Raw genomic sequence first — 24,187 nt, forward strand, 5'->3', positions numbered from 1 at the left:
TAGAACTAGGATTTGAGGTCCTGATCATCTGACTAACTTAGCCCTGCCTCACCAGTGCATCTACACCCCTAGGGCAGGGATGACACCAACGATTCACACAGGAAACAGATTTTTGCTAAATGAATTATATCTTCACAACACTTTACTCAAAATACCCTTTTTTAAAAGTCAGCTTACCTTTACTGCTGTCCAATAGCAATGAGTAACTACCTCTTATTAAGTATCTACTATGTCCCAGATGTCAAAATAGGCATTTTTCATGTTTTGTCTATAGCACCATGTTGGCCTGCATTTTTCATATGTTACTTTGTGTAATCCTCACAACCACCAAATTAAACAGGAAATTAAAGTCACCAATCTAGTGAGTGGTAGAGCTAGGATTCAGAGCAGGTCTGATTCTGAAGTCTGGTCTCTTTCTAATATTACTGTTGTATGCTGTCAAGTTGATTCCAACTCAAAGCAACCCTACAGGACAGAATGGAACTGCCACATAGGGTTTCCTAGGCTGTAATTTTTACAGGAGCAAATCAACAGATCTTTTCTTCTGCAGAGCCACTGGTGAGTTTGAACCACTGACCTTTCAGTTCACAGCTCAGTGCTTAACAATTGTGCCACCAGGGCATCTTTTTTCTAAAATACCACACTGCTGTCAAGTCGATTCTGACTCGCGCAACCCTACAGGACAGAGTAGAGCTACGACATAGGGTTTACAAGACTGTAAATCTTTACAGAAACAGACTGCCACATTTTTCTCCCATGGAGCAGCTGCTAAGTTCAAACGACAGACCTTTCAGTTGATAACAGAGTGCTTATCCACTGTGCCACCATGGCCTTTTCTTTCTAATATGCTGCTCCCCAAAATAAAACAATTAATTAACCAGTTAAACATAATGCTTACAACTTGTGTGCAGACCCCACAACTGGTGTGCCTGAAATGACTAAGATGGCTGTCCCAGATCTAAATTAAAATTCCATTTTGAATCAAAACTGCAGTTTGACCTAAAATCACTGCTCCTGCTCTTCTGACAAGCCAATTGAGCTTCTTTTAAAAGTTTTAAGAGCTTGTAACACAAAGGAGCAAGGATTAAGACTTTAGCTTGTACGAGAAATTGTTTATTAAAAGATGCTTGCCAAAGAATGTTTGCACAACTTGATCTAAGAAGAATGCCTTGGTCAACATGCTCCAGCAGGTTAGAACACAGAGTTGATAATGTTAAGAAAGTTTGTTATGGTTGTAGTTTAAGGACCTCCTTGTAACTCTCTGCCACATACCTCCACCCCTGCCTTCGTGCCTGCAAGCACACAGCCCTCTGCTTGCTCCACGTGGTAAAAACCTCACTGCTATCCTTGCAATCTGGAATACTGTGACATCCTGCTTGGATGTTAAGTGGCATCCCGATTTGTGAATCACCACATTCCACAATAAAACTTTCTGCTTTCGCTTCTAACAGAGTGTAAGACTGATGCTTCGCTACATTTCTTGGGACCCCAAAAGGACTCAAAGCTGAACTGAACTTCGCAACATCCAAGACGCCAGGAATTCAGGCTCACGGTATCAGGCTGGACCATTTTTGGGCCCTCTGACTTCACAGCTGAATTCAGGAGTTGCGGCAAGGTAAACACCTCTAGGGTCCGTGCCTCCACTTTTCTTTGCGTAGACACTTCTTGAGCTTTATTGTGGGATTTGTCTGTCTCTTCTCTGTCTTTTTTAAAATGGGACATAAGTTTCTTTGGTTTTTAGGTTCCATAAGGTCATTGCCTAATAATCTCAGAACTTTAAAGTCACTAAGAACTTTGGACGACACAGGCCAGGTCAAAAACACTACACAAAATTCTGTGGCACTCCTTCTTTAGGCCTGTTCTGAGACCCTGGAGGCTCCAAAATTTTGTTTAAAAGTCTCTGGAGCTAATTTTACGCTGCCTTTGGGCATACAAGAAATGCCAAATATAAGAGTGATACTGAGCCTCCTCTGGGGACTCTTGCTCATTACACAAACATTTTGGTTCTGTGGCATGTTTGTTTTTGTGTACTTGGCATGACCTAACTAATGGCAGTTCAGATAACACTGGCCACTTTGGGAAGTCTTTGACCTTTCTAAATTAATTTTTCTGTGCAGCAAATGAGAATAGAAAGACTCACAGATTAAGCAGATATGACTGAAAGCCTTTTTTAATTGGCAATGAGGCCTCTAGAAGACATCAAAACAGCAAAATAACCTCTCTGCATAATACTGTTTCCAAATTGACTAAACAGAACAAAGAATTGCAGAATACAGTTTCTGAAATCACAAGCAAAATAAGGAATTACAAATTCAGAGCTATACTTTCACCTTCTGCTGCAGGTCCCTCTGCACCTCTGCCATTTCTCTTCTGTACCCTCCTCGACCTTCTTACCCTTTTGAAAAAACTTCTCCTGAACTTCCTTTCTTCCGTAAAGACTATGCTAAGGATTCAAAGCCAGAAACTCCAAAACTCATTCCTGAAACGCGTTTTAAGCTTCGCCCTACAGAATCTGGAGCAAGCACTAGAGAAAATCCAAAGAATACTATTCTTCCTTTTGTCCCCTGGACTTTCACAGAACTACATACCATTACTAAAGATTTTCCAAATTTAGGCGATGATTCTTACAGATTTGCTGAAGAATTCAAAGTCTTTATTAACACTTATCAGCCTGTGTTGTTCATTTTATATCAATTAGTCCATATGTTAGTTGGCCCTGGGGAAGCCAAAATGTGGTTAGAATATGCTGAATGGAAACATCCCCAAGGCAGTTTACACTTGGATACAAACAAAACTGCCGAAACCCTTCTCACAGAAGCTAGAGAGGGGCACAAAATTACATGAAACGATCCTTGAGGCTTTTCCCCATAACTGATTGGACAAAAGTTCATTCTTGCATATAAAACAGAGACTAAAGTATATATATGATTATCAGGCCTGATTATTCCAGAAGTTTTCGGAACATCCTGGCTTAGATTTCTTCAGACGAAGGAACTATGGAGGCCTTTAATATAGTATTTATATCTGGGCTCAAGCCTAGAATTTCAACCTTAGTTTAAATGATGTTGTTTAGATTGGAAGACTGCCCCCACTGCCAAATTGACTAATTTAGCTTATGAGCTTGGCCAAACCTTAAAAACTAAGCAGACTGTTAAGATCTAACAGACTAACAGCCCTTCAACTACAGCAGTTACAAGGGCCCACCCTTGTAAAAAGAAATTTTAAACCCTCTAATGGACCTAAAACTAGTCTTTGCCACTACCGTAAAAAAAAAAAAAAAAAAAAAAAAAACCTGGCCACTGGAAAAATGAATGCTTTAAAATCAAGAATAAACTGAAGGTTTCCACCGCAACCGCCCCTCCACCCTGATTCAGAATGAAGGGGCTCTGGGGACTATACATGGTTTTCTCCTATGGTGGCTCTAAACTCCAAGCAGAAATAACTATGTACATTAATGAAGAACCCTGCCAATTTTTAATTGATACAGGAGTTACTCTCTCTGTCATTAACCCCAAGTGTTTACAAAAGCCCCTGACCAGAAGTAAAAAGACCTCAAAAATAGTGGGCTTTGCAAAGAACACTAGTTCATTCTCCATTCGTACCAATTTCTCTTTGTCCCATAGAATATTTACACCCCTTTTTGCTAAGCCCTGTTACCCCTGTTAATTTAATAGAGATACTTTGTCTAAATAGAATTGCCACGTACATTTTAATAAAAAAGGGAAACTATTACTGATCTTGCCTCAGACTCTAAGCCTAAGGATGGATAACATTCAAAAGGAGGAGGCCCTCTGCCATATGCAAACCCTTATTATGCCCCTTCAAAACCCCGTTCCATCAGGCCTTCATTCACTGACATCATTTGTCAGATTCCTAAAACCCTGTGGGCCACAACTTCTACAGACATTGAGTTCTATCCACTGAGCTTATTAAGATTCAAATACACACATCCAAGCCCTTGCCCAAGATTCCCCGATATACCCTTAAACCAGAAGCAAAGGAAGAATTAACTCCTATTATTCAGGATTTTCTCCCTAAAGGGTTAACTGCCCCCTGCACTAGTCCTTGCCACACTCCTGTCCTTCATTTAAGAAGCCACACAACGAAGGCTGGAGATTTGTTCAGGCCTTACGTTATCCCTAGATTTCCAGTTGTCTCCAACCCCCATCTGTTACTTGCCCAATGTTGACCCTGATGCTAGGATGCTTTACTGTGAAAGAGACCTCTGTGGTGCATTTTTCAGTATTCCTGTTGACGCTTAAAGCCAATATTTATTTTCCTTTGTTTGCGACAACCAACAATTTATCTGGACTGTTATGTCACAAGGATTCACAGACTCTCCCACATATTTTTTTCATATTTTGCAGGTAGACTTGTGAACTCTGCAATTTCCAAATGAATCTACCTTATTACAATATGTTGATGATTTATTTGGGGGCTCCACCTCTCGAAAGGCTTGCCTTCAGGGCAGTGTAACCTTAGTATAACATTTAGCTATTGGAGGACATAGAGTTTCTAGAGAAAATTACAATTAGCACAACCTTCTGTCAAATACCGAGGTCATTTAATCCTTGCAGAAGGTATTTCTATTGAACCCAAGGGAAAAAAAAGCTACTACAGCCTTTCCTTTACCTAAAACAAAGAAACAAGGAATTTTTAGAAATCTGCAGCTATTGTCAGGCCTAGATTCCTAACTTCTCTTTCATGGTCCAACCCTTACCCAAGTATTCGAAAACCTCTGAGCCTGATCCATTCCATCTTACCCCAGAAGGTCAAGTGGCAATGATTAAATTGAAAAAGGCTATGACTAACACCCCTGCTTTAGGGTTTCCTAATTACCACTTGGAGCCCTGGTGGCACAGTGGTTAAGAGCTCAGCTGCTAACCAAAAGAATGGCAGTGTGAATCCACCAGAACCCTATGGGGCAGCTCTACTCTGTCCTATAGGTCATTATGAGTCGGAATCGACTTAACAGCAATGTGTTTGGTTTGGTCTGGTTTTTGGTTATAATCCTAGGAAACATCTTAAGAATTTACCTGGGCAATACCCTTTACCCTCTGGACCTATGCTTGAATGGCAATTAGATCTTACCCAGCTTCTACTTTCAAATGGCTATAAATATGTCTTAGTGATGATTTGTAACTTTTCACATTGGGTAGAGGCTCTCCTCTGCAGACACGCCACTGCTTCTTCTGTAGCAAAAAAGTTCCTCGAAAACGTAATACCTACTTGGGGAGCACGGAAAATTCTTTGCAGAGAGTGAGGAACTCATTTTACTGAACACGGTATACAAGCATTATGCCAAATCTTCCCTATATATCAGAGACTGCATTGCTCTTATCACCCCCGTCCTCTGGACTTGTAGAAAGAACTAATGGTATAATAAAAACTAGTTTCTAAGCTTTCTGAATCCTTAGGTTTGTCTTGGACTGAAGTTTTCCCTTTAGTCCTTTTAAATTTAAGAAGCACTTCTTTTGGATCTCATAAACTTACTCCTCATGAAATAGTTACTGGAAGGCCTATGACCCTTCCTTACGCTGCCTCTACCGACCCTAACTTAATACAATCTGAGTTATTGAAACAGTGCCAATTTCTAATGCAATACTCTAAGAAACATTTTTCACAAATTAAAGAAGACTTTGAGGAGCAAAAACCTGGTTCTCTTTCTTTGCTTACTATCAACCCAGGAGATTGTGTTTAATGGAAAAGACACCGGCTAACAGATTCTTTACAGCCTTGCTGGAAGGGGCCTTATCCAGCCCTTTTAATACCCTTGCACAGCAAAGCTAGAAGAAATTAACTCTTGGATTCATTTATCACAGTTAAAGGAAGCTAAAGCATCTATCTGGACTTGTCAGCCAGCTGGAGATTTCAAACTCAGACTGAAACGCCCCAGCAACCAGAAGCCGGAAGCTTCTGAAGCAGGTAGCTGATTCCAAGGTCATGGAACAAGATTACATACAAGATGCTGACATTTTTGGACTCTTTCCTAACTGCTGGGATTTTAACATTTTGACTATGTTTGCACAATTGTGAAATTATTTCTTAGTAGTTTTGATAATAATCAAATACCTTTAACCCTAATCCAGTGAATTAAACCTTTTATTGAAATTGTTGTACATTGTTTTAATACTTACAGTCTTTGAATCAAATTTTATTTTACCAACTCTACCTCCTTCCGTAGTACATTACTAGGAAAGGAATTTCTTCAATGTGACTGAAAGCTGTGTACGTCACTCCCCTCCTGTCTACACGTGAACATGCTGATCCTCTCGCTGTGCCAGTCCTGGATTATAGGTTCACACCTAAGTTTACTATTGATTTTAAGAGACTACTTAAACGGGGGTATTCATGTTAGATTATGGCTACCTCCAGAATCATGCACTTATCCATCAGGTCCCTGTTTAAATATTACTTGCGCCTGGTTAGAATGTTTTATCCTTTCCACACCATGCAGTCTTTTCATTAATGACGCCTGATATTATTCCACAGTAGCAGATAGCTTTTAAAAATTATCAAAATGTCCCAGTTTGTGCTCAATTCCGGGATCCCCTAGAATTAAGAGAATTATCCATTTGGGAGGATTCATTAACTCCAGGCTGGCTTGAAAGGGCCAATCAGTCCACTCCATTTCCTAATTTTCAAACTGGGGCAGGTATGTATACTTGGCCCTTGCCATGCTTCGATGGTTGGAATATACTAGGCTAATGCACCTTAGGTACCCTTGGAGCTCCTTCTCGTGAATATCCACTCATACAATGACAATTTACAATGGAACAATTACTTAATATCCACACATAAAAGAGAATTTGTCCTCTCAGATAATCCGATTGCTGATAGTCCTGAATGGGGCTGTTCATTTCTTAAAGTGCTTGTTCTCTCTTTTGGTATATCACAATTAGAATAATCTACTTGCAATTTACCTGACACTCAAACTGCTGATAGCATTGCTGATGGAATGACAGCTCAACAAAAATCCTTAGAATCTCTTGCTAAAATTGTTTTAGGTAACAGACTAGCTCTTGATTTCCTCCTAGCTCAACAAGGAGGAGGAGTTTGTTACTGCTAATACTTCTTGCTGTTCGTGGATAAATACCTCTGGAGAAGTAGAACAAGATACATATCTAAAACATACCAAAGGGCTCCTGGTTACATACTGTTCTCTCATGACTGTTCCTTCTTTCTTTGATATTTTTAGCTGGTTACCTCAAAGAACTGGATCTGGGATACACTCCCTTCTACTAGCCTGTCTACTCCTTTTAATCACTGTAATTATTATTATAAATCTTGTTAAATGTACTATGCACTGTGTTTCTCATTGCCACAGCCAACCCTGGAGACATCTGTCAAGGAAAACAATTATGTGACTGCAACAATGGGCTCAAGCATAACATAGATTAGGAGGATAGCGCAGGACCAGGCAGTGTTTTGTTCTCTCATACACAGGGCTGTTGAGTCAGAACTGACTCAACGGTACCTAACAATTTTTCAAAGGAAAACAAATTTTAGTTCTGGATTAGACCTTTTTAGAAATGTCAAGTTACTCCTCTAACACAGCTTTGTCTGTAACACTTGCCCCAATCAGAATCAACTTACTCTGAAGATGAAGCCCAAAGCTATAGCAAGGTGAAGAAGGGACCCAAAGCTATTGCAAGGTAACACCGGATGGTGTCCAGCCACCTCCAATAAAATAGCTAGTGTTCTGAGGTCTTAAAAACTTAAACAGAGCAGTCATCCTGAGATACTAAGTCCTTGCAAAAGATGGGTAACTCCTTTGTGGGTGATCTGCACCACCTAATGGTGGCTTGATCAGAGGGGAGAAGTAACGTGTGCAGTCCCCAAAATCAAGGTGCTTGGCGTGACTAAGATGGCTGTCCCAGATCTAAATTAAAACTCCATTTTGAATCAAAACTGCAGTCTGACCTAAAATCACTGCTCCTGCTCTTCTGACAAGACAACTCAGCTTCTTGTAAACGTCTTAACTGCTCATAACGCACAAAAGAGTCAAGACTTTAGCTTATACAAGAAGTATCTGTTAAAAGATGTTTGCCAAAGAACATTTATACAGCTTGATCCAAGAAGAATGCCTTGGTCAATATGCTCTAGGAGGTTAGAAAACACAGTTGATAATGTTAAGAAAGTATGCTAAGAAAAAGTTGTAGTTTAACGACCCCCTTACAACTTTTTACTATGTAGCCCCACCCTTTGTGCCTGTGAGCACACAGCCCTTCATTTGCTTCACCTGATGAAAACCTCACTGTTCTCCCTCCAATATGGAACACTATGACATCCTGTCTGGATGTTAAAGTGTATCCCAATTCGTGAATCACTATATTCTACAAAAAAACTTTTTGCTTTCACTTCTAACAGAGTGTAAAACTGATGCTTCGCTATGACGCATGTTAAACTTATCTTCCAGCAACTAAAACTTAACTTTAACTTTCAAAATACACGTCTAAAGCTCACAGTAATGTTTTAAAATCTACCTTCCACAGGACACTCAAATGGCTTTGTGCCTAGGTGGGTTATGCTGTGGCCTTTCAAATGTTCTGCTCTTGTGAATGATTTCCCACAGCCTTCCACAGGGCAGGTAAACCTCCGGTCATCATCATGTTTCCTGCCAGAGAGGGGGAAAAAAAAGATACCAGTGATTACTCACACACCTCAAAGGCACAAGGTCTCTGAGACAATTTTTTGTTTAAAATTGTTAAAAAGGAAAATAATAACAGACATCTCACTTTATGGTTTCTCTTTCCCACAAAGCCAAATACTAACCATAAAAATTCCTGACCAAATCCTTTCGGTGGCTTTTTTCATGCAAAATGCTAATCTTTCCTTTCCTGTTCAAAGCCAGTCTTACTGAATTTAAATTTCAAAAGCTATCATAGCTGCAGGTGGGCAGAAGGCCAGAGACCACCTTGTGACCTAATACCAGTTGATCTCAGTAAAAGGGGCGGGGCAGGGTTCAATCAATCATGTTAAGAGTAGTCAGTGGTTGATCTTGTATTCTTCACTCTCCTCTTCCCTTTATAAGCCTCACTGTAACCAGCCTACTCTGAACCATATGCTTTTTTTTTTAATAATCAGAATGGTCTCCTTACACGCACACAGAGTTACTATTAACTGCTCAGAATAAACTTCATGTTTCAAATTCTTTGAGTTTTGATAATCTTTAATAAAATTTTGCAAAATATACCAAAGTACAAGCTCTATGCATTTAAAAAACACCAGTACATTTCAGAAGTTTTAATGCTGCCTCTAATCTGTGTGGGCAGATTTGCAATCAACTACCCCGTAATTAGAAAAACTCCTTTAATGACTAAGTTAACCCAGAGTCAGACACAGAACAATTAGTGCTACGACAGTCTGCAACAGCTGAGTCCCAAACGTACTGATGAGGCTGTTTCCACTGTTCAAAACTCCAGATGACAAACAAGGCTCCCAGCTACAGGTCTCAATGGGAAATATGCACAGAGCAGGATGTAAGTCTTCACCTGCTGCCGCTGAGTCAGTTCTGACTCAGCAACCCTACAGGACAGAGTAAGGCCAACATGGAAATGCTCTTTTCCTGAGTAACGTTTTTATATTAAATCCCTCAACCTCAGGTACATAACCTTGCATGAACCACCCAGCATTTCTGGGAGGGAGAATAAGAACACCAAATCTCAAAGTTGAGAAGAGCCAATGAGATATACAAGTGAAGTGCTCAGCCTCCTCTAAGACACAGGCTGAGTACTCCAAGGGACCCAGATGAGTATGGAGTGTCTGTGTAACATAAGCAGAGTTTATTCTATAATGTTTGGTTTTTAAAAATACATAATTGTATATAAAATACACAAACTAAGTAAAAATATATATTCGTATACACACAGAGACAAAAATTATCTTTATTGATTTTCTTTTGATAGTTTTCTGAATTTTCCAAATTGTCTACGTTGAGTTCCTAGTTTTATGGCAAAACTACAGAACACTTTACCAACAAGGACATTCAAGCAGCCAACAAACAAACCAAACCCACTGCCACTGAGTCGATTCTGACTCACAGCACCCCTATAGGACAGGGTAGAACTGCTCCACAGTTTCCAAGGCTGTAAGCTTTATGGAAGCAGACTGACACATCTTTCTCCCGTGGAGCAGCTGGTAGGTTTGAACCACTTACCCTTTGATAAGCAGCTGAGCACTTAACCACTGCACCACCAGGGCTCCTCCCCATTAGCCATTAAACCAAAACCAAACCCACTGCTACCGAGTCAATTCCCACTCACAGTGACCCTATGGGACAGAACAGGACTACCTCACAGGGTTTCCAGGGAGCACCTGGGGGATCCCAACTGCAGACCTTTTGGTTAGCAGCCGAACTCTTAACCACTACACCACCAGGGTTTCCTATTAGCCATTAGAGAGATACAAATCAAAACTACAATGAGATACCATCTCATTGCTGCAAAAATGACACTAATTAATGCTGATGAAGCTGCAGGGAGATTGGAACCCTTATCCACTGTTGGTGGGATTGTAAAATGGTACAACCACTACTGAAAATGGTATGGTGTTTCCTCAAAAAGCTAGAAATAAAAATAGCTTATGATCCAGCAATCCCACTTCTAGGTAGGCATACATCCTAAAGATCTAATAAAAGTGACACAGAATAGACATTCAGCATTGTTCACAATAGCAAAAAGACAGAAACAACCTAAGTACCCATCAACGGATGAATCATGAACAAAATGTTGTACACACATATAATGGAATACTACATACACATAATAAGTACTCGAAACATCATCAGAACATGGATGAATCTGGAGAACATCATGCTGAGTAAGATAATACAATCACGAAAAGACAAATAACTGTATGATTGTACTTTTATATGAAGAACACACACACACAGACCAACACTCATTGTTGGTTACCAGAGATGAGGGGAAACACTCTCAAGATAGCAGACCCTTGTTAGTTCTGGTGATGGGAAAGATAGCATCGAACATGGGTGAAGTACACACAGCTTGACCAAGGTAAATGAGGTCACTAAGAAGTGTACAAAAGTATGTCTTTGGTAAAGGATATGACGAATATAATTTGGAAACACCAATATGACCAAAAAACATGGGTGTGGTTACACAATATATATATATATATATATATATATATATATATATATATATATATATGAGTACAGATATGTAGATACATATGTGTGCACAAATAGAAGTACCTACAGTACCTATAGACTTACTGGACTGGTCGAGGCTAGAGGACTCTCTGAAACTATTGCCCTGAGATATACTTTAAACCTTAAACAAAAATTATCCCTTGAGGTCACCTGTTAGCTAAATAACAAAATGGATCCTAAAATACAGATCATCACCCATGAATAATGAGCTTCTTTAAAAAAAAAAAAAATCAACTACAGGAGATCAAGAGGTCAACTACTACTTTAAAGCAAAGATGAGAAGGTAAAGGGGCAGGAAAACTAGAGTACTGGAAATGGTACAACCAAAACAGAATGAGAATAATGACACACTGAGAAAAATGTAACCGATACCACTGAATGTGTAAACCTGAAAAAAAACAAACCCGTTGCTGTCGAGTCGATTCCGACTCATGGCAACTCTGTAAGACAGAGGAGAACTGCCCCCATAGAATTTCCAAGGAGTGCCTGGTGGATTTGAACTGCCAACCTTTTGGTCAGCAGCCATGGCTCTTAACCGCTATCCCACCAGGGTTTCCGGATAGTATCTGTAGAAACTGTAAAATGGGAACCTAATCTGCTGCATAAACTCTCACCTTAAACACAATATTAAAAAAAAAAAAAAAAACTATAGATCCATAAGTTCGTGACACTGACAAATGATTCATTTTCAAAACTGGTAAGACATACCAAAATGTAAAGATTACCTTTTGTGCCTTAGGAGTTTAGACATGCTGGTGAAGGTCCAACCACAACTATCAGAGTCACAAACAAAAGGTCTTTCACCTTGTAAAAGACAAAACGACACAGCATCGTTATAAACGTAACAGCGACTACAAAGACAAACCTTGTGTCCCCATGCCGTGGCATTCTCTACCTCATTTACCTGTATGACTTCTCAGGTGTATTTTCAGCCGGCAGGCTTTGTCATACTGTTTGCTGCATCCCGGAAAGGAGCAAGAAAACAGCTCTTGTTCCCTGAAATGGGCTCGATTGTGGGAGAAGAGAGCGCTCACCGTGATAAATGTCTTCTCGCAGCCTGAGAAAGAAAAACAAGCTCTGCTCACTGGTGTGGCAAAAATCCTACAACACAGTCAATGCTAGTCACGTTGCCAGGACACTGTTCATACTGAGGTATGCTTCATTCAGGCGCACCTCTAAAAAGATACGGCCTTTAATGTCTGGCTTTGAAATAGCTAAAGTAGGGGTCAATGGCAGGAAATAGGTACAACCAGGCCACCTCTGGACTTCCAGATAGAGCTACTGATCAAGAGAAAGTCCCCCATCGAGGTCATCTACTGGCCCACTTTGTAGCCCAAGCCCTCAGGGTCAAACGTCAGTGCTGCTCCCGTGACACCCAAAAAAATCCAAGAGAAATTTCAAAAAAAAAGGAAAGAGCCGTGGCCTAGTAAGGCTGAGCTCTGGAGGGCCAGAAACTATTACAATACAGATTTTCTCACCCTTTGGGGCTGTACTGCAATCTTTACTCAGAAATGTAAGCAGACATTCCCTGCAGCTGCCACCCCCACCCTGTTGCTCTCACGGCTTTGTTAAAGTAAGAGAGTCATCTTCACTCACTGGACTTGTTGCACCTCTGTCTTCAGCCACCAGGGCTGAGCCACCAGCCTAATGAGCCCACCTCGGCAATTCCCAAACTCCCCACAACAGTCATTCTCCTCGGACAGAAATGTTCAGTGCTCAAATAGGGTGGAGATTATTAAGCTGAAAGATGTTTAGCCGGTTTCCTTGTTGCAGCTCTTCTCGGAGCCTTTAACATGCTACCACTGTGCCTGTGAATCACCGAGCAGATACACGCCACACGGCACTGCACAGGCGTATCAGACAACAGAAGCCTACTTCCCCAAGAACACTTAACTGGGCAATGCTGATCTTCCTAAATGCCCCGAAACTGTCGTCTCTGGCCTAAATCTGCCCCCCAGCCTCACAGATTCCCTATTTTGGGCTTCTGTGTACTATCTCAGTCAGTTAGGTAGTGAACACTCCGGATCTCTGCCTTAGCAAGATGCCCTCGCCACCCACCTTCCATTAGTAATCATGCCCCTTGATTCTATCTCTGGAGTATCTTCCCTACGTGGAAATCTTCCCCCGTCACTACCTGGTTCGGGCCCTCAATAAACTCACGTCTGGGTCATTTAATGTTGTTTCACAGGTCTCCCTCCTGCTTCTGCCCATCTCACACACTGAAGCCCCCACTGATCATCCAACTCAAAACCCTCCGGGGACTCATGTTAGACCCCTGATCCTCCCAGTATTATACACAGAACGATGCTCTTCGTGCATTTTACTTGGGAGAGGGTCTATAACCACCATGGGATTCCCACAAGAACGTATGACTGAAAAACATTCTGAATCAGTGGCCTAAAGCCACGTTCTCCATGAAGGGGGATGCATGAGACAGTCCACCGCCATAGAAGGTCTGCCACCCCCTACCTGACCCTCCAGCACCCTTCCAACTTCACTCCCCGCCCCCTTACCACGGCCCACATTCTCCAAGTGGCTCCTCCAGCCTGCCCCGCTCTCCACCCTATTTTCCCAGGCCATATCCTCCTCCTGTCTCCTGCTCCAAAGGGGCCTCCTTGCTCTACAGCCAAGAATCTTCTCTTCTTCCCCCGGAGGATCACTGTCCCTCCAGGAGCACCTAAGCCTGCCTGCCCGAGTGTCTTAGACACCACCCCGCCCCCTGCAGGCAAATAGAAGAGGAAGAATCCACAATGGTTTTATCCACATTCCCGGACCTCAGTTCCTACATCCGTGAAACGAGGATATTTTTAAAACCTCACAAAACTACCAAGCTCAAAGAATGTAACAGTACACTAGGTATACGTGAATTCTCTGTACTTTCTGCGCAATTTCTCTGTAAACCTAAAACTGCCCTACAAAATAAAGTCTATTAAAACAAAAAAGTATGAAAAGCACAAAAGCTGTGCAGCACCACACTGGGATGACGCCTTCCGTGCTGCCACTGCGCTTCAAGGCTTTGGCCCTGGCCACAGTCACCTCCTTCTGGCACAGTGTGCACTCGGCGAATATGTGATTTTTAAATAAAGAGAAAACTATAAGACCTGGTTCACAGTGCAACTGGCTGCGCGGAGAATAAACACTCCCACTAACTAAAGCGGGTGACAAGCCCGTGCTGCCTACACCACTGGGAAACAGGGCTGTGCTCATTTGTCCCTACCGCACAGGCAAATGCCCGCACAATGACGGGTTAGGATTTCACATGGAGCCACCCGGAAAAAAACAATACAAAGTGGTGCCTGCATTCCCGCCCCGCACACTCGGGTTTGGTGGCCCTCAGGGCCAAACAGTCGCCGTCGGAGCCCGCCCCCGCCGGCATGCGCGCGCGGTTACCGGGAAAATCACACTTGTAGGGTCTCTCGGGCTCAAAGTGGCTGCGCTGGTGGGAGCTGAGCTTGGCGTGCGTGGGGAAGCGCTCGGCGCACACCTCGCACTTGAACAAGTTCTCTTGTTCGTGGCCCTTCATGTGCGCCTTGAGGTTGTAGATGGTGGTGAACTTCTTGCCGCAGGCACCCACAGGGCAGCCGAAGGGCCGCAGCTTGTCGTGCGACTGCAGGTGTCGCTTGAGCTTGTAGGAGGTGGTGAAAGCCCAGCCGCAGCCGTCCAGCGGGCACTTGAAGGGTCGTCGGCCCTGGCTGCCTCCGTGGGTCAGCAGGTGTACCTTGAGCTGATGCTTCCTGGCAAAGACCTGCGCGCACTGCGGCTCCGGGCAGCGGTAGCCCGGCGCGCCCGCGCTCCCGCGGCGGCCCTCGGCGGCGCTCGCGGCGTCCTGGCTCGGCGCCGGGGCGGGGGCGGCCGATTCGCCCAGGAGCAGGGCGCCGGGCGGCGCTGGCGGGCTCCCGGGCGGCGGCGGCGAGGCCAGCGTGAAGACGCCGTTGTCGAGGCGCACCAGCAGGTCCTGGCCGGCGACGGTGACGGCGCCCGCCAAGGCCGCAGCGGGGCCGGCGGCCGGGCCGCTGGGGCCCTGCCCGGGGCGGCCCGCAGGACCCACGACGCGCCCGGCCCGCGCCCGCCCGGGGCCCTCGGCGGCGCCGCGCGCCACCTCCAGCAGCACCACGAAGGAGCCGTCGCGGGAGGCGTCCTCCGTAGCCGGCGAGCTCAGCTCCGGGCCCGCCGGGGCCTGCTCGCGCCGTGGCCCGGGTCCGCCATCTTCGGAGCCGCACAGCAGTAGCAGCCGGCGGCGAGTGGGGCCCGGGCTGAGCCGGCGAAACCAGGCGGGGCCGGGGCCGGGGCCGAGGCCTCCGTGTGGGCCTCCACGCGCGGCCCGAGCGACTGGCAGCCCGCGGGAGTCCATCTTCTGAGCCCTAAAGCGGCGTCGGACACCGGAGCCGCGGCGGAAGCTCGAGGCAGCCCCGCCCAGGGCGTGCGCGAGATGCCACACGGTGGACGCCAAAGCCCGGTACGGAGTCCCAGGCAGAGCTGGACCGGAGCGCCGCGCATGCGCGTCAGCCAGCGGGGCAGGGCGCGCGAGTCTGGCTGCATTTGAGCTTCGGCTTGCTGCTATCTGGACAATGCAGACAAAGAGATTAATAGTAACAGTCAACATCTCGTGAACGTTTACTAAACTAATCTTTACACTCACATGAACGTTTTAGAGATGAGGAAACTGAGGCACAAAGAGCTTCAGTAACTGGCCCGAGGTCACACAGCCAGGAACTAACAGAGTTAGGATTAGAACACAGTTTTGCTGGTGACTACAGCCATCTCCAGGGAACCCACTAAATGGAAACCTACAGACCTTGTCTCCTGGCACTCAGGGCCTCCCTGATCTGACCTCCTGCCTACATTTCCACCTAGTTTCCCACTGAACTTCACACAACCTCACATTGCAAAGAGCTGAATTACCCATTGTTACCTGAACTCAGCCATTCCTCTGCCTCCCCTCACCTCCACTCCACACATCCATATTGAAGTCCCTCCACTTCTCTTCATCATCACCACTGTATTGATCCAACAAATATAATTCTGTAACTAGTCCTCAGCCTCCATCTCACTCCACTCCCTCCCACCCAATCTGTTCTCTACAGAATAGGCTTTTGCAATCATCAAACAGCACAATGGTTAAAAACTGGCCTGCAGGGTCTGGGGACCATGGTTTCAGGGGACATCTACGTCAATTGGCATAATAAAATCTATTATGAAAACATTCTGCATCCCACTTTGAAGAGTGGCATCTGGGGTCTTAAATGCTAGCAATCAGCCATCTAAGATGCATCAATTGGTCTCAATCTGCCTAGATCAAAGGAGAATGAAGAACACCAAGGACATGAGGTGATTATGAGCCCAAGAGACAAAACGGCCACATGAACCAGTGACTACATCATCCTAAGACCAGAAGAACTAGATGGTGCCCAGCTACAACCAATGACTACCCTGACAGGGAACACAACAGAGAACCCCTGAGGGAGCAGGAGAGCAGTGGGATACAGACCCCAAATTCTCATAAGACCAGACTTAATAGTCTGACTGAGACTGGAAGGACCCTGGTGGTCATGGCCCCCAGACCTTCTGTTGCCCCAGGACAGGAACCACTCCCAAAGCCAACTCTTCAGACATGGATTGGACTGGACAATGGGTTGGAGAGGGATGCTGGTGAGGAGTGAGCTTCTTGGCTCAGGTGGACACTTGGCACTATGTTGGCATCTCCTATCTGGAGGGGAGATGAGAGGGTGGAGGGGGTTAGAAGCTTACGAAAAGGACACGAAAAGAGAGAGTGGAGGAAGAGAGCAGGCTGTCTCATTAGGGGGAGAGTAATTGGGAGTGTGTAGCAAGGTGTATATGGGTTTTTGTGTGAGAGACTGACTTGATTTGTAAACTTTCGCTTAAAGCACAATAAAAATTATTTAAAAAAAAAAAAAAACTGGCCTGCTAACCAAAAGGTCAGCAGTTCCAATCCACCAGCTGTTCCCTGGAAAGGCTATGGGGCAGTTTTAGTGCTAATTCTATTGGGTCCCTAGGAATCAGAATGGATTCAATGGGTTTTTGTTTAACAATACAGATCTAATTGCTCCCCACCTTCACCCCCTTAAGGGTGGTAAAAATGGTTAAGCACTCCATTGTTAACCAAAAGGTTGGCAGTTCACTTGAGCATTATGCTCTTTCATATGGGATCAAATTGACGACAGCAGTTTAAGAGATTAGACAGGAACCATAGGGGGCAGTGAATTTATGTTACTGGGGGAGGGACAACTCAGAAAAGAAGGGTAAAAATGGTTGCACTACTCAAACAATATGGGAACCTTGGTGGTATAGTGGTTAAGAGCTGTAGCTGCTAACCAAAAGGTTGGCAGTTCAGATCCACCAGGCGCTCCTTGGAAACCCTATGGGGCAGCTCTACTCGATGGTAACAGGTTTGTTTTTTGGTTTACTCAAAGAATGTAATCAATGTCACTGAACAGTACATGTAGAAACTGTTGAATTGGTGTATGTTTCGCTCTGTATGTTCTCAACAACAACTAACTAAATAATTTTTTTTTAATAAATAAGATAAAAAGGTGGGCAGTTCAAGTCCACCCAGAGATGCCTCAGAAGTAAGGCCTGGCGATCTGCTTCCGAAAGGTCACAGCCTTGAAAACTATGGCGTGCAGATCTACTCTGCACACGTTTGATCGATATCATCTCCACGGCAACTAACGACATCAACCTTCTCTTAAAGCCTCCTCCTGGCTCTGCACTGTTCTTCGGCCCTGCATGGTGCGGCCCTGCATGGTGCCCTGCATGGTGCGGCCCTGCCCCTCTCTGCCCTCACCTCCACCCTCTCCCTACAATCCCACTGCCCACCCTCCTCCAACAGACCAAGCTAGTTCCAGCCTCAGAGACTGGATAGCTGGTCTCTGCCTCATCTGGGAGGCCTCCACTAAGCTTTGTTGTAGGGCAAAAAACATTGCAAAGTTCAGTAAAACAAAAAGAAAATTTTATTCGGCATCTATTCAAAAAGACAAAAGTTGAGAAGCAGACAAGCGTGTTGCTAGAGCCATGTCTGCCCGAGTCCAAGGAAATACGACAGAATAAGCAAGAATGGGAAAATGGACAAACATTCTGCCACAGCCATGTCTGCCTGAGTCCAAAGAACATTACAGAGTCATCAGTATATATTAACACTACAAAATGGGCAAAACCATTGAAAGCTTCATCTTTTCACAGGCTGGCTAGCAACTGTGATCCTACATTTTGAATCATCTTTCTTAACAATCATTGGTGCAGGTTTCTGTAACAGACAGTCAGGAGGGTCTTCATTGGTCCAACAAATTTTCTATCCACTAAATGCTAATAGAAAAAGATAAGAGTGGAAAGTATTTTGTGTTCTATTTGATTGGCTTTATGTGAAAAGCTCCCTAAAAAATATTTTTCTTCCCTAAAAGATAACTTCTTAAAGATTGTCTCCTCTATTGCCTTTATCTCAGGGCTCAGTTGATGTGTCCCTGTGAGTCCTTGTGAGCCCAGCTCTAGCTGGATCACATTCTTTATGCTCAAGGACAGGGAATAATGACTCCAATATTATCTTCTGATTCAAAGTAGACCCTTACAGAGCTCCCTTATTCTCCACCTCCTCTCTTGTATGTTTCCTTTTATAGCTCTCATCATGCAATTGTTTTATTTGCTCCTTTCCCCGATAATTCATTATCTGTCTCTCCCTCTAGTGTGTAGGCTCTTCAAGGAGAGGAATTGTGTCTGTCTCATTCACCACAGTATCCCCAGAGCCTAGCAGGAAAGACTTTCAATAAATATTTATTGAATAGATGAATGCTGTATTATTATTAAAATTATTTTTTAAAGAATAAGGTATATCAATAATATCAAATAGAACCAACCAACAACCAACTAGTTACCATCAAGTCTGACTCATGGTGACTCATGGTGACTTCATGTGTGCCAGAGTAGACCTGTGCTCCATAGGGTTTTCAATGGCTAATTTTTCAGAAGCAGATCACCAAGAACAGGATACGCCTATGACAGATAGATAGATGAATTTATGCCAAAAATATGTTGTTCCAATACCATTCAATGGAGAAAGAATAGTCTTTTCAACAAACTGTGCTGAGACAACTGTATATGTACATGCAAAAGAATGAAGTTGAATCCCTACCTCACACTATATATAAAAATTATCTCAAAATTGACCAAAGACCTAAATGTAAGAGTTAAAACTATTCGAAGAAAACATAAGGACAAACATTCACGACCTTGTATTTGGCAATGGTTTCTTAAGTATGACATCAAAAACACAAGCAACAAAAGAAAAAAATTGATAAACTGGACTTCATCAAAATTAAAACTTGTGTGTGTCAAAGGGCACTATCAAGAATATGAAACTCAACTCACAGAATGGTAGAAAAATTTAAAAATTAAATGTCCAATAAGGGTTTCGTATCCAAAATGTATATATGTTTAGAACTCTTAAAACGCAACAACAGCAAAAAAAACAGTTTAAAAATGGTCAAAGGACTTGAATAGATATTTCTCCAAATGATCAGTTTACAAATGATATACAAATGGCCAATGGGCGAATTAAAAGATTCTCAGCATCATTAGTCATTGTTGCTGTTGTTGCTGTGTGCCAACGAGTCAATTCTGATTCATAAGTCATCAAAAAAAAGAAGTTGCCATCGAGTCGATTATGACTCATAGCAACCACATAGAACAGAGCAGAACTGCCCCACAGGGTTTCCAAGGCTGTAATCTTTACAGAATCAGACTGCCACATCTTTCTCCTGAGGAGCCACTGGTGGGGTCGAAACACCAACCTTTCGGTTAGCAGCCAAGCGCTTAACAACTACACCACCAGGGCTCCTCCATAAGTCATTAAAAACTCATCACCATCGGAGTTGATTCAGACTCATAATGACCCTATAGGACAGAATAGAACTGCCCCTTAGGGTTTCCAAGTAGCAGCTGGTGGATTTGAACTGCCAACCTTTGGGTTAGCAGTTGCGCTCTTAACTACTAAGTGACCAGAGCTCTTTATAAGTTGTTAAACCAAAAACCAAACCCATTGCCATCAAGTTGATTTTGACATTGTGACCCTATAGGTCAGAGTAGAACTGCCCCATACGGTTTCCAAGGAGCACCTGGTGGACTTGAACTCCCGTCCTTTTGGTTAGCAGCCTTAGCTCTTAACCTCTAGGGCACCAGGGTTTCCAACATAGTAGAACTGCCCTATAGGGTTTCCAAGGAGCAGCTGGTGGATTGGAACTGCTGACCTTTTGGCTTTAAGTTTCAAGTTGCCGAATCCAGGGATTGAATCCAGGGATTGAAACGGGGATCTTTAGATCTTCAGTCTAACGCTCTCCCAACTGAGCTATTTCGGCAACTGTATGTCATTGGGTAGTAGTTAAGTGCTTCGGCTGCTAACCAAAAGGTCGGCTGCTTGAATCCACCAGGCGCTCCTTGGAAACTCTGTGGGGCAGTTCTACTGTGTCCTACATGGTCGCTATGAGTGGGAATCAACTCGATGGCAGTGGGTTTGGTTTTTGGTTTATAAGTCGTTAGGGAAATGCAAATCAAAACCACAATGAGATACCACTTCACACCCACTAATTTAAAAACAAACAAACAAACAGAAAATAACAAGCATCAGTGAAGATGCAGAGAAATTGGAACCCTCAGCCATTGCTAGTTGAGGAGTCCAGCCCCTGCTAAAAAACTGTGTGTGATTTTTCCGGCTCCACCATAGGAAATTATAGAGGCTCTGCCTGAAAAGCCTCAGGGGAAAAGCTGCCTTCCCCTCTCCCTACTTGGTGGCTAGTCAATGCACTGTAGTGTCTGAAGGGAATTGCAGTCAAGAACTAAGGTCTCGGGTCTAGGCCATGCTCTTATGCATATCTGCATTCCTAGCCCAGGCACCTCCATTTGGAGACCTCTTTATGGGGGGAAGAGGGGGTAATCTTTGGTAGCGGCCTTCCCCAGATACCTCTGCTGAGGCCTCATTATGGTGGGAAGGAAGGGGGAGGCCTTAAAGACACTTCTCCACTTTGACACAGTACTCAGTACTTTTCCACTCCTGCCCCTTCCCTTTCTCCTTCCCCCGCCCTCATGGACTGATGAGGTGTAAGCACTTTTTCCCAGTCAGCCTCTTGCTTTTACCATGGTAGTTAAGTGACTAAAGGCTTGGCTGTTGCTTTCATTTTGGCTGTTGTCTTAATTGACAGCTTAATTCTCAGCTCAGCTCAGCCCTTAACACTGTTGGGAATATAAAATGGTACCTCCGCTGTGGAAAACAATCTGGCAGTTCCTCAAAAAGTTAAACACAGAGTTACCACATGACCCACAATTCTACTCCTAGATATATACCCAAGAAAAACGAAAACATGTCCACACGAAAACTGGTAAACGAACGCTCACAGCAGCACTATTCATAATAGCCAAGAAGTGGGAACACCCCAGTGGCCACCAACTGATGAATGAATAACAAAATGTGGTATATATGTACAAAGGAAAATTATGTGGCCATAAAAAGGAATGCAGTACTGATACAGGCAACAACATGGATGAGCTTTGAAAACATCCTGAGTAAAAGAAGCCAGGCACAAAAGTTCACATTTTGTATGAATCCATTTATATGAAATGGCCAGAATAGGCAAATCTATAGAGACATAAAGTAGATTAGTAGTTCCCAGGGACTGTGGGTAGGGGGAAATGCGGAATAATTGCTAATGGGTCCAGAGTTTCTTTTGGGGGATGGAAATGTTCTGGAATTAGATAGTGGTGATGGTGGCATGCCATATGAATACACTAAAAACTACTGAATTGTACATTTTAAAATGGTGAGTTTTATGTTATGCCATGTCTCAGTTACCGCCACATGTCTGTCAGTTTGTCGTACTGTGGGGGCTTTCGTGTTGCTATGATGCTGGAAGCTATACCACTGGTATTCAAATACCTGCAGGGTCACGCATGGTGGACAGGTTTCAGCTGAGCTTCCAGACTAAAACAGACGAGGAAGAAGGACCTGTTGGTCTACTTCTGAAAAACACTAGCCAGTGAATACCTTATTAATAGCAGCAGAACACTGTCTGATATAGTGCCGGAAGATGAGCCCCCACGTTGGAAGACATTCGAAATACGACTGGGGAAGAGCTGCCTCCTCAAAGTAGAGTTGACCTTAATGACATGGATGGACTCAAGCTTTTGGGACCTTCATTTGCTGATGTGGCATGACTCAAAATGTATAACACTATCAGTGATAGGATAACACCCACAAGCCTACAGGAAAGACCACTTAACACGATTATTACTCATATTTACGCACCAACCACTAAGGCCACAGATGAAGAAATGGAAGATTTTTACCAACTTCTGCAGTCTGAAATTGATCAAACATGCAATCAGGATGCATCGATAATTATTGGTGATTGGAATGTGAAAGTTAGAAACGAAGAAGGATTGGTAATTGGAAAATATGGCCTTGTGATAAAAATGATGCCAGAGATAACATGATACAAATTTGTGAGACCAACGACTTCTTCATTGCAAATATCTTTTTTCACCCACATAAATGGCGACTATATATATTTTTTATACATATGGACCTCACCAGATGGAATACATAGGAATAAAGTCAAATACATCTGTGGAAAAAAGACTATGGAAAAGCTCAATATCATCAGTCAGAACAAGGCCAGGGGCCTACTGAGGAACAGACCATCAATTGCTCATATGCAAGTTAAAGTTGAAGCTGAAGAAAATTAGAACAAGTCCACGAGAGCCAAAGTATGACCTTGGGTATATCCCACCTAAATCTAAAGACCATCTCAAGAACAGATTTGACACATTGAACACTAATGACCAAAGACCAGACAAGTTGTGGGATAACATCAAGGACCTCACACATGAAGACGGCAAGAGGTTATTAAAGAGGCAGAAAAGAAAGAAAAGACCAAAACGAATCTCAGAAGAGACTCTGAAGCTTGCTCTTGAACATTGAGTAGCTATAGTGAGTGGAAGAGATGATGAAGTAAAAGAGTTGAACAGATTTCAAAGGGCAGCTCCAGAAAACAAGGTATTATAATGACATGTGCAAAGACCTGGAGTTCGAAAACCAAAAGGGAAGAACATGCTTGGCATTTCTCAAGCTGAAAGAACTGAAGAAAAAATTCAAGCCTTGAGTTGCAATAGTGAAGGATTCTATGGGCAAAATACTGAATGACGCAGGAAGCATCAAAAGAAGATGAAAGGAACACACAGAGTCACTGTACCAAAAAGAATTGGTCGACGTTCAATCATTTCAGGAGGTAGCATATGATCAAGAACCAATGATAGTAAAGGAAGAAGTCCAAGCTGCACTGAAGGCACTGGCAGAAAACAAGGCTCCAGGAATTGACAGAATACCAATTGAGATGTTTCAACAAATGGATGCAGCACTGAAAGTGCTCACTTGCCTAGGCCAAGAAATTTGAAAGACAGCTACCTGGCCTACCGACTGGAAGAGATCCATATTTATGCCCATTCCAAAGAAAGTGATCCCACCAAATACAGAAATTATTGAACAATATCATTAATATCACACTCAAACAAAATTTTGCTGAATATGATTCAAAAGAGGTTGCAGCGGTGCATCTACAGGGAACAGCAGGAAACTCAGACAGGATTTAGATGAGGACGTGGACCCATCTGGTGTCAGATGGGTCCTGGCTGAAAGCAGAGAATACCAGAAAGATGTTTACCTGTGATTAATTGGCTTTGCAAAGGCATTCGACTGTGTGGATCATAACAAATTACAGATAACATTGTGAAGAATCTGAATTCCAGAATACTTAATTGTGCTCACGAGGAGCCTGTACATGAATCAAGAGGCAGTTGTTCGAATAGAACAAGGAGATACTGCATGGCTTAATGCCAGCAAAGGTGTGTATCGGGGTTATTTAATCTGTATGCTGAGCAAATAATCCGAGAAGCTCCACTATATGAAGAAGAATGCATCATCAGGATTAGGAAGACTCGTTAACAACCTGCGAT

General features: G+C 43.5%; 1 protein-coding gene across 1 annotated transcript in view; it reads right to left on the bottom strand.

Annotated features, from left to right (window-relative positions):
• ZXDC (ZXD family zinc finger C) overlaps nucleotides 1-15,578 on the bottom strand; it is a 51,488-nt gene extending 35,910 nt beyond the window's left edge. The window contains exons 1-4 of the mRNA XM_064274778.1: nucleotides 14,567-15,578; nucleotides 12,081-12,233; nucleotides 11,902-11,980; nucleotides 8,487-8,617 (exon numbers count right to left, since the gene is read on the bottom strand). Of these exons, the coding sequence (XP_064130848.1) occupies nucleotides 8,487-8,617; nucleotides 11,902-11,980; nucleotides 12,081-12,233; nucleotides 14,567-15,527 (1,324 nt within the window). The 5' untranslated portion in view covers nucleotides 15,528-15,578. The remainder of the gene's footprint in view (nucleotides 1-8,486; nucleotides 8,618-11,901; nucleotides 11,981-12,080; nucleotides 12,234-14,566) is intronic.
• Between the last annotated feature and the right edge of the window lie 8,609 nt (nucleotides 15,579-24,187).

Source organism: Loxodonta africana, chromosome 22, assembly GCF_030014295.1.
Source record: "Loxodonta africana isolate mLoxAfr1 chromosome 22, mLoxAfr1.hap2, whole genome shotgun sequence".
Lineage (NCBI taxonomy): Eukaryota > Metazoa > Chordata > Mammalia > Proboscidea > Elephantidae > Loxodonta > Loxodonta africana.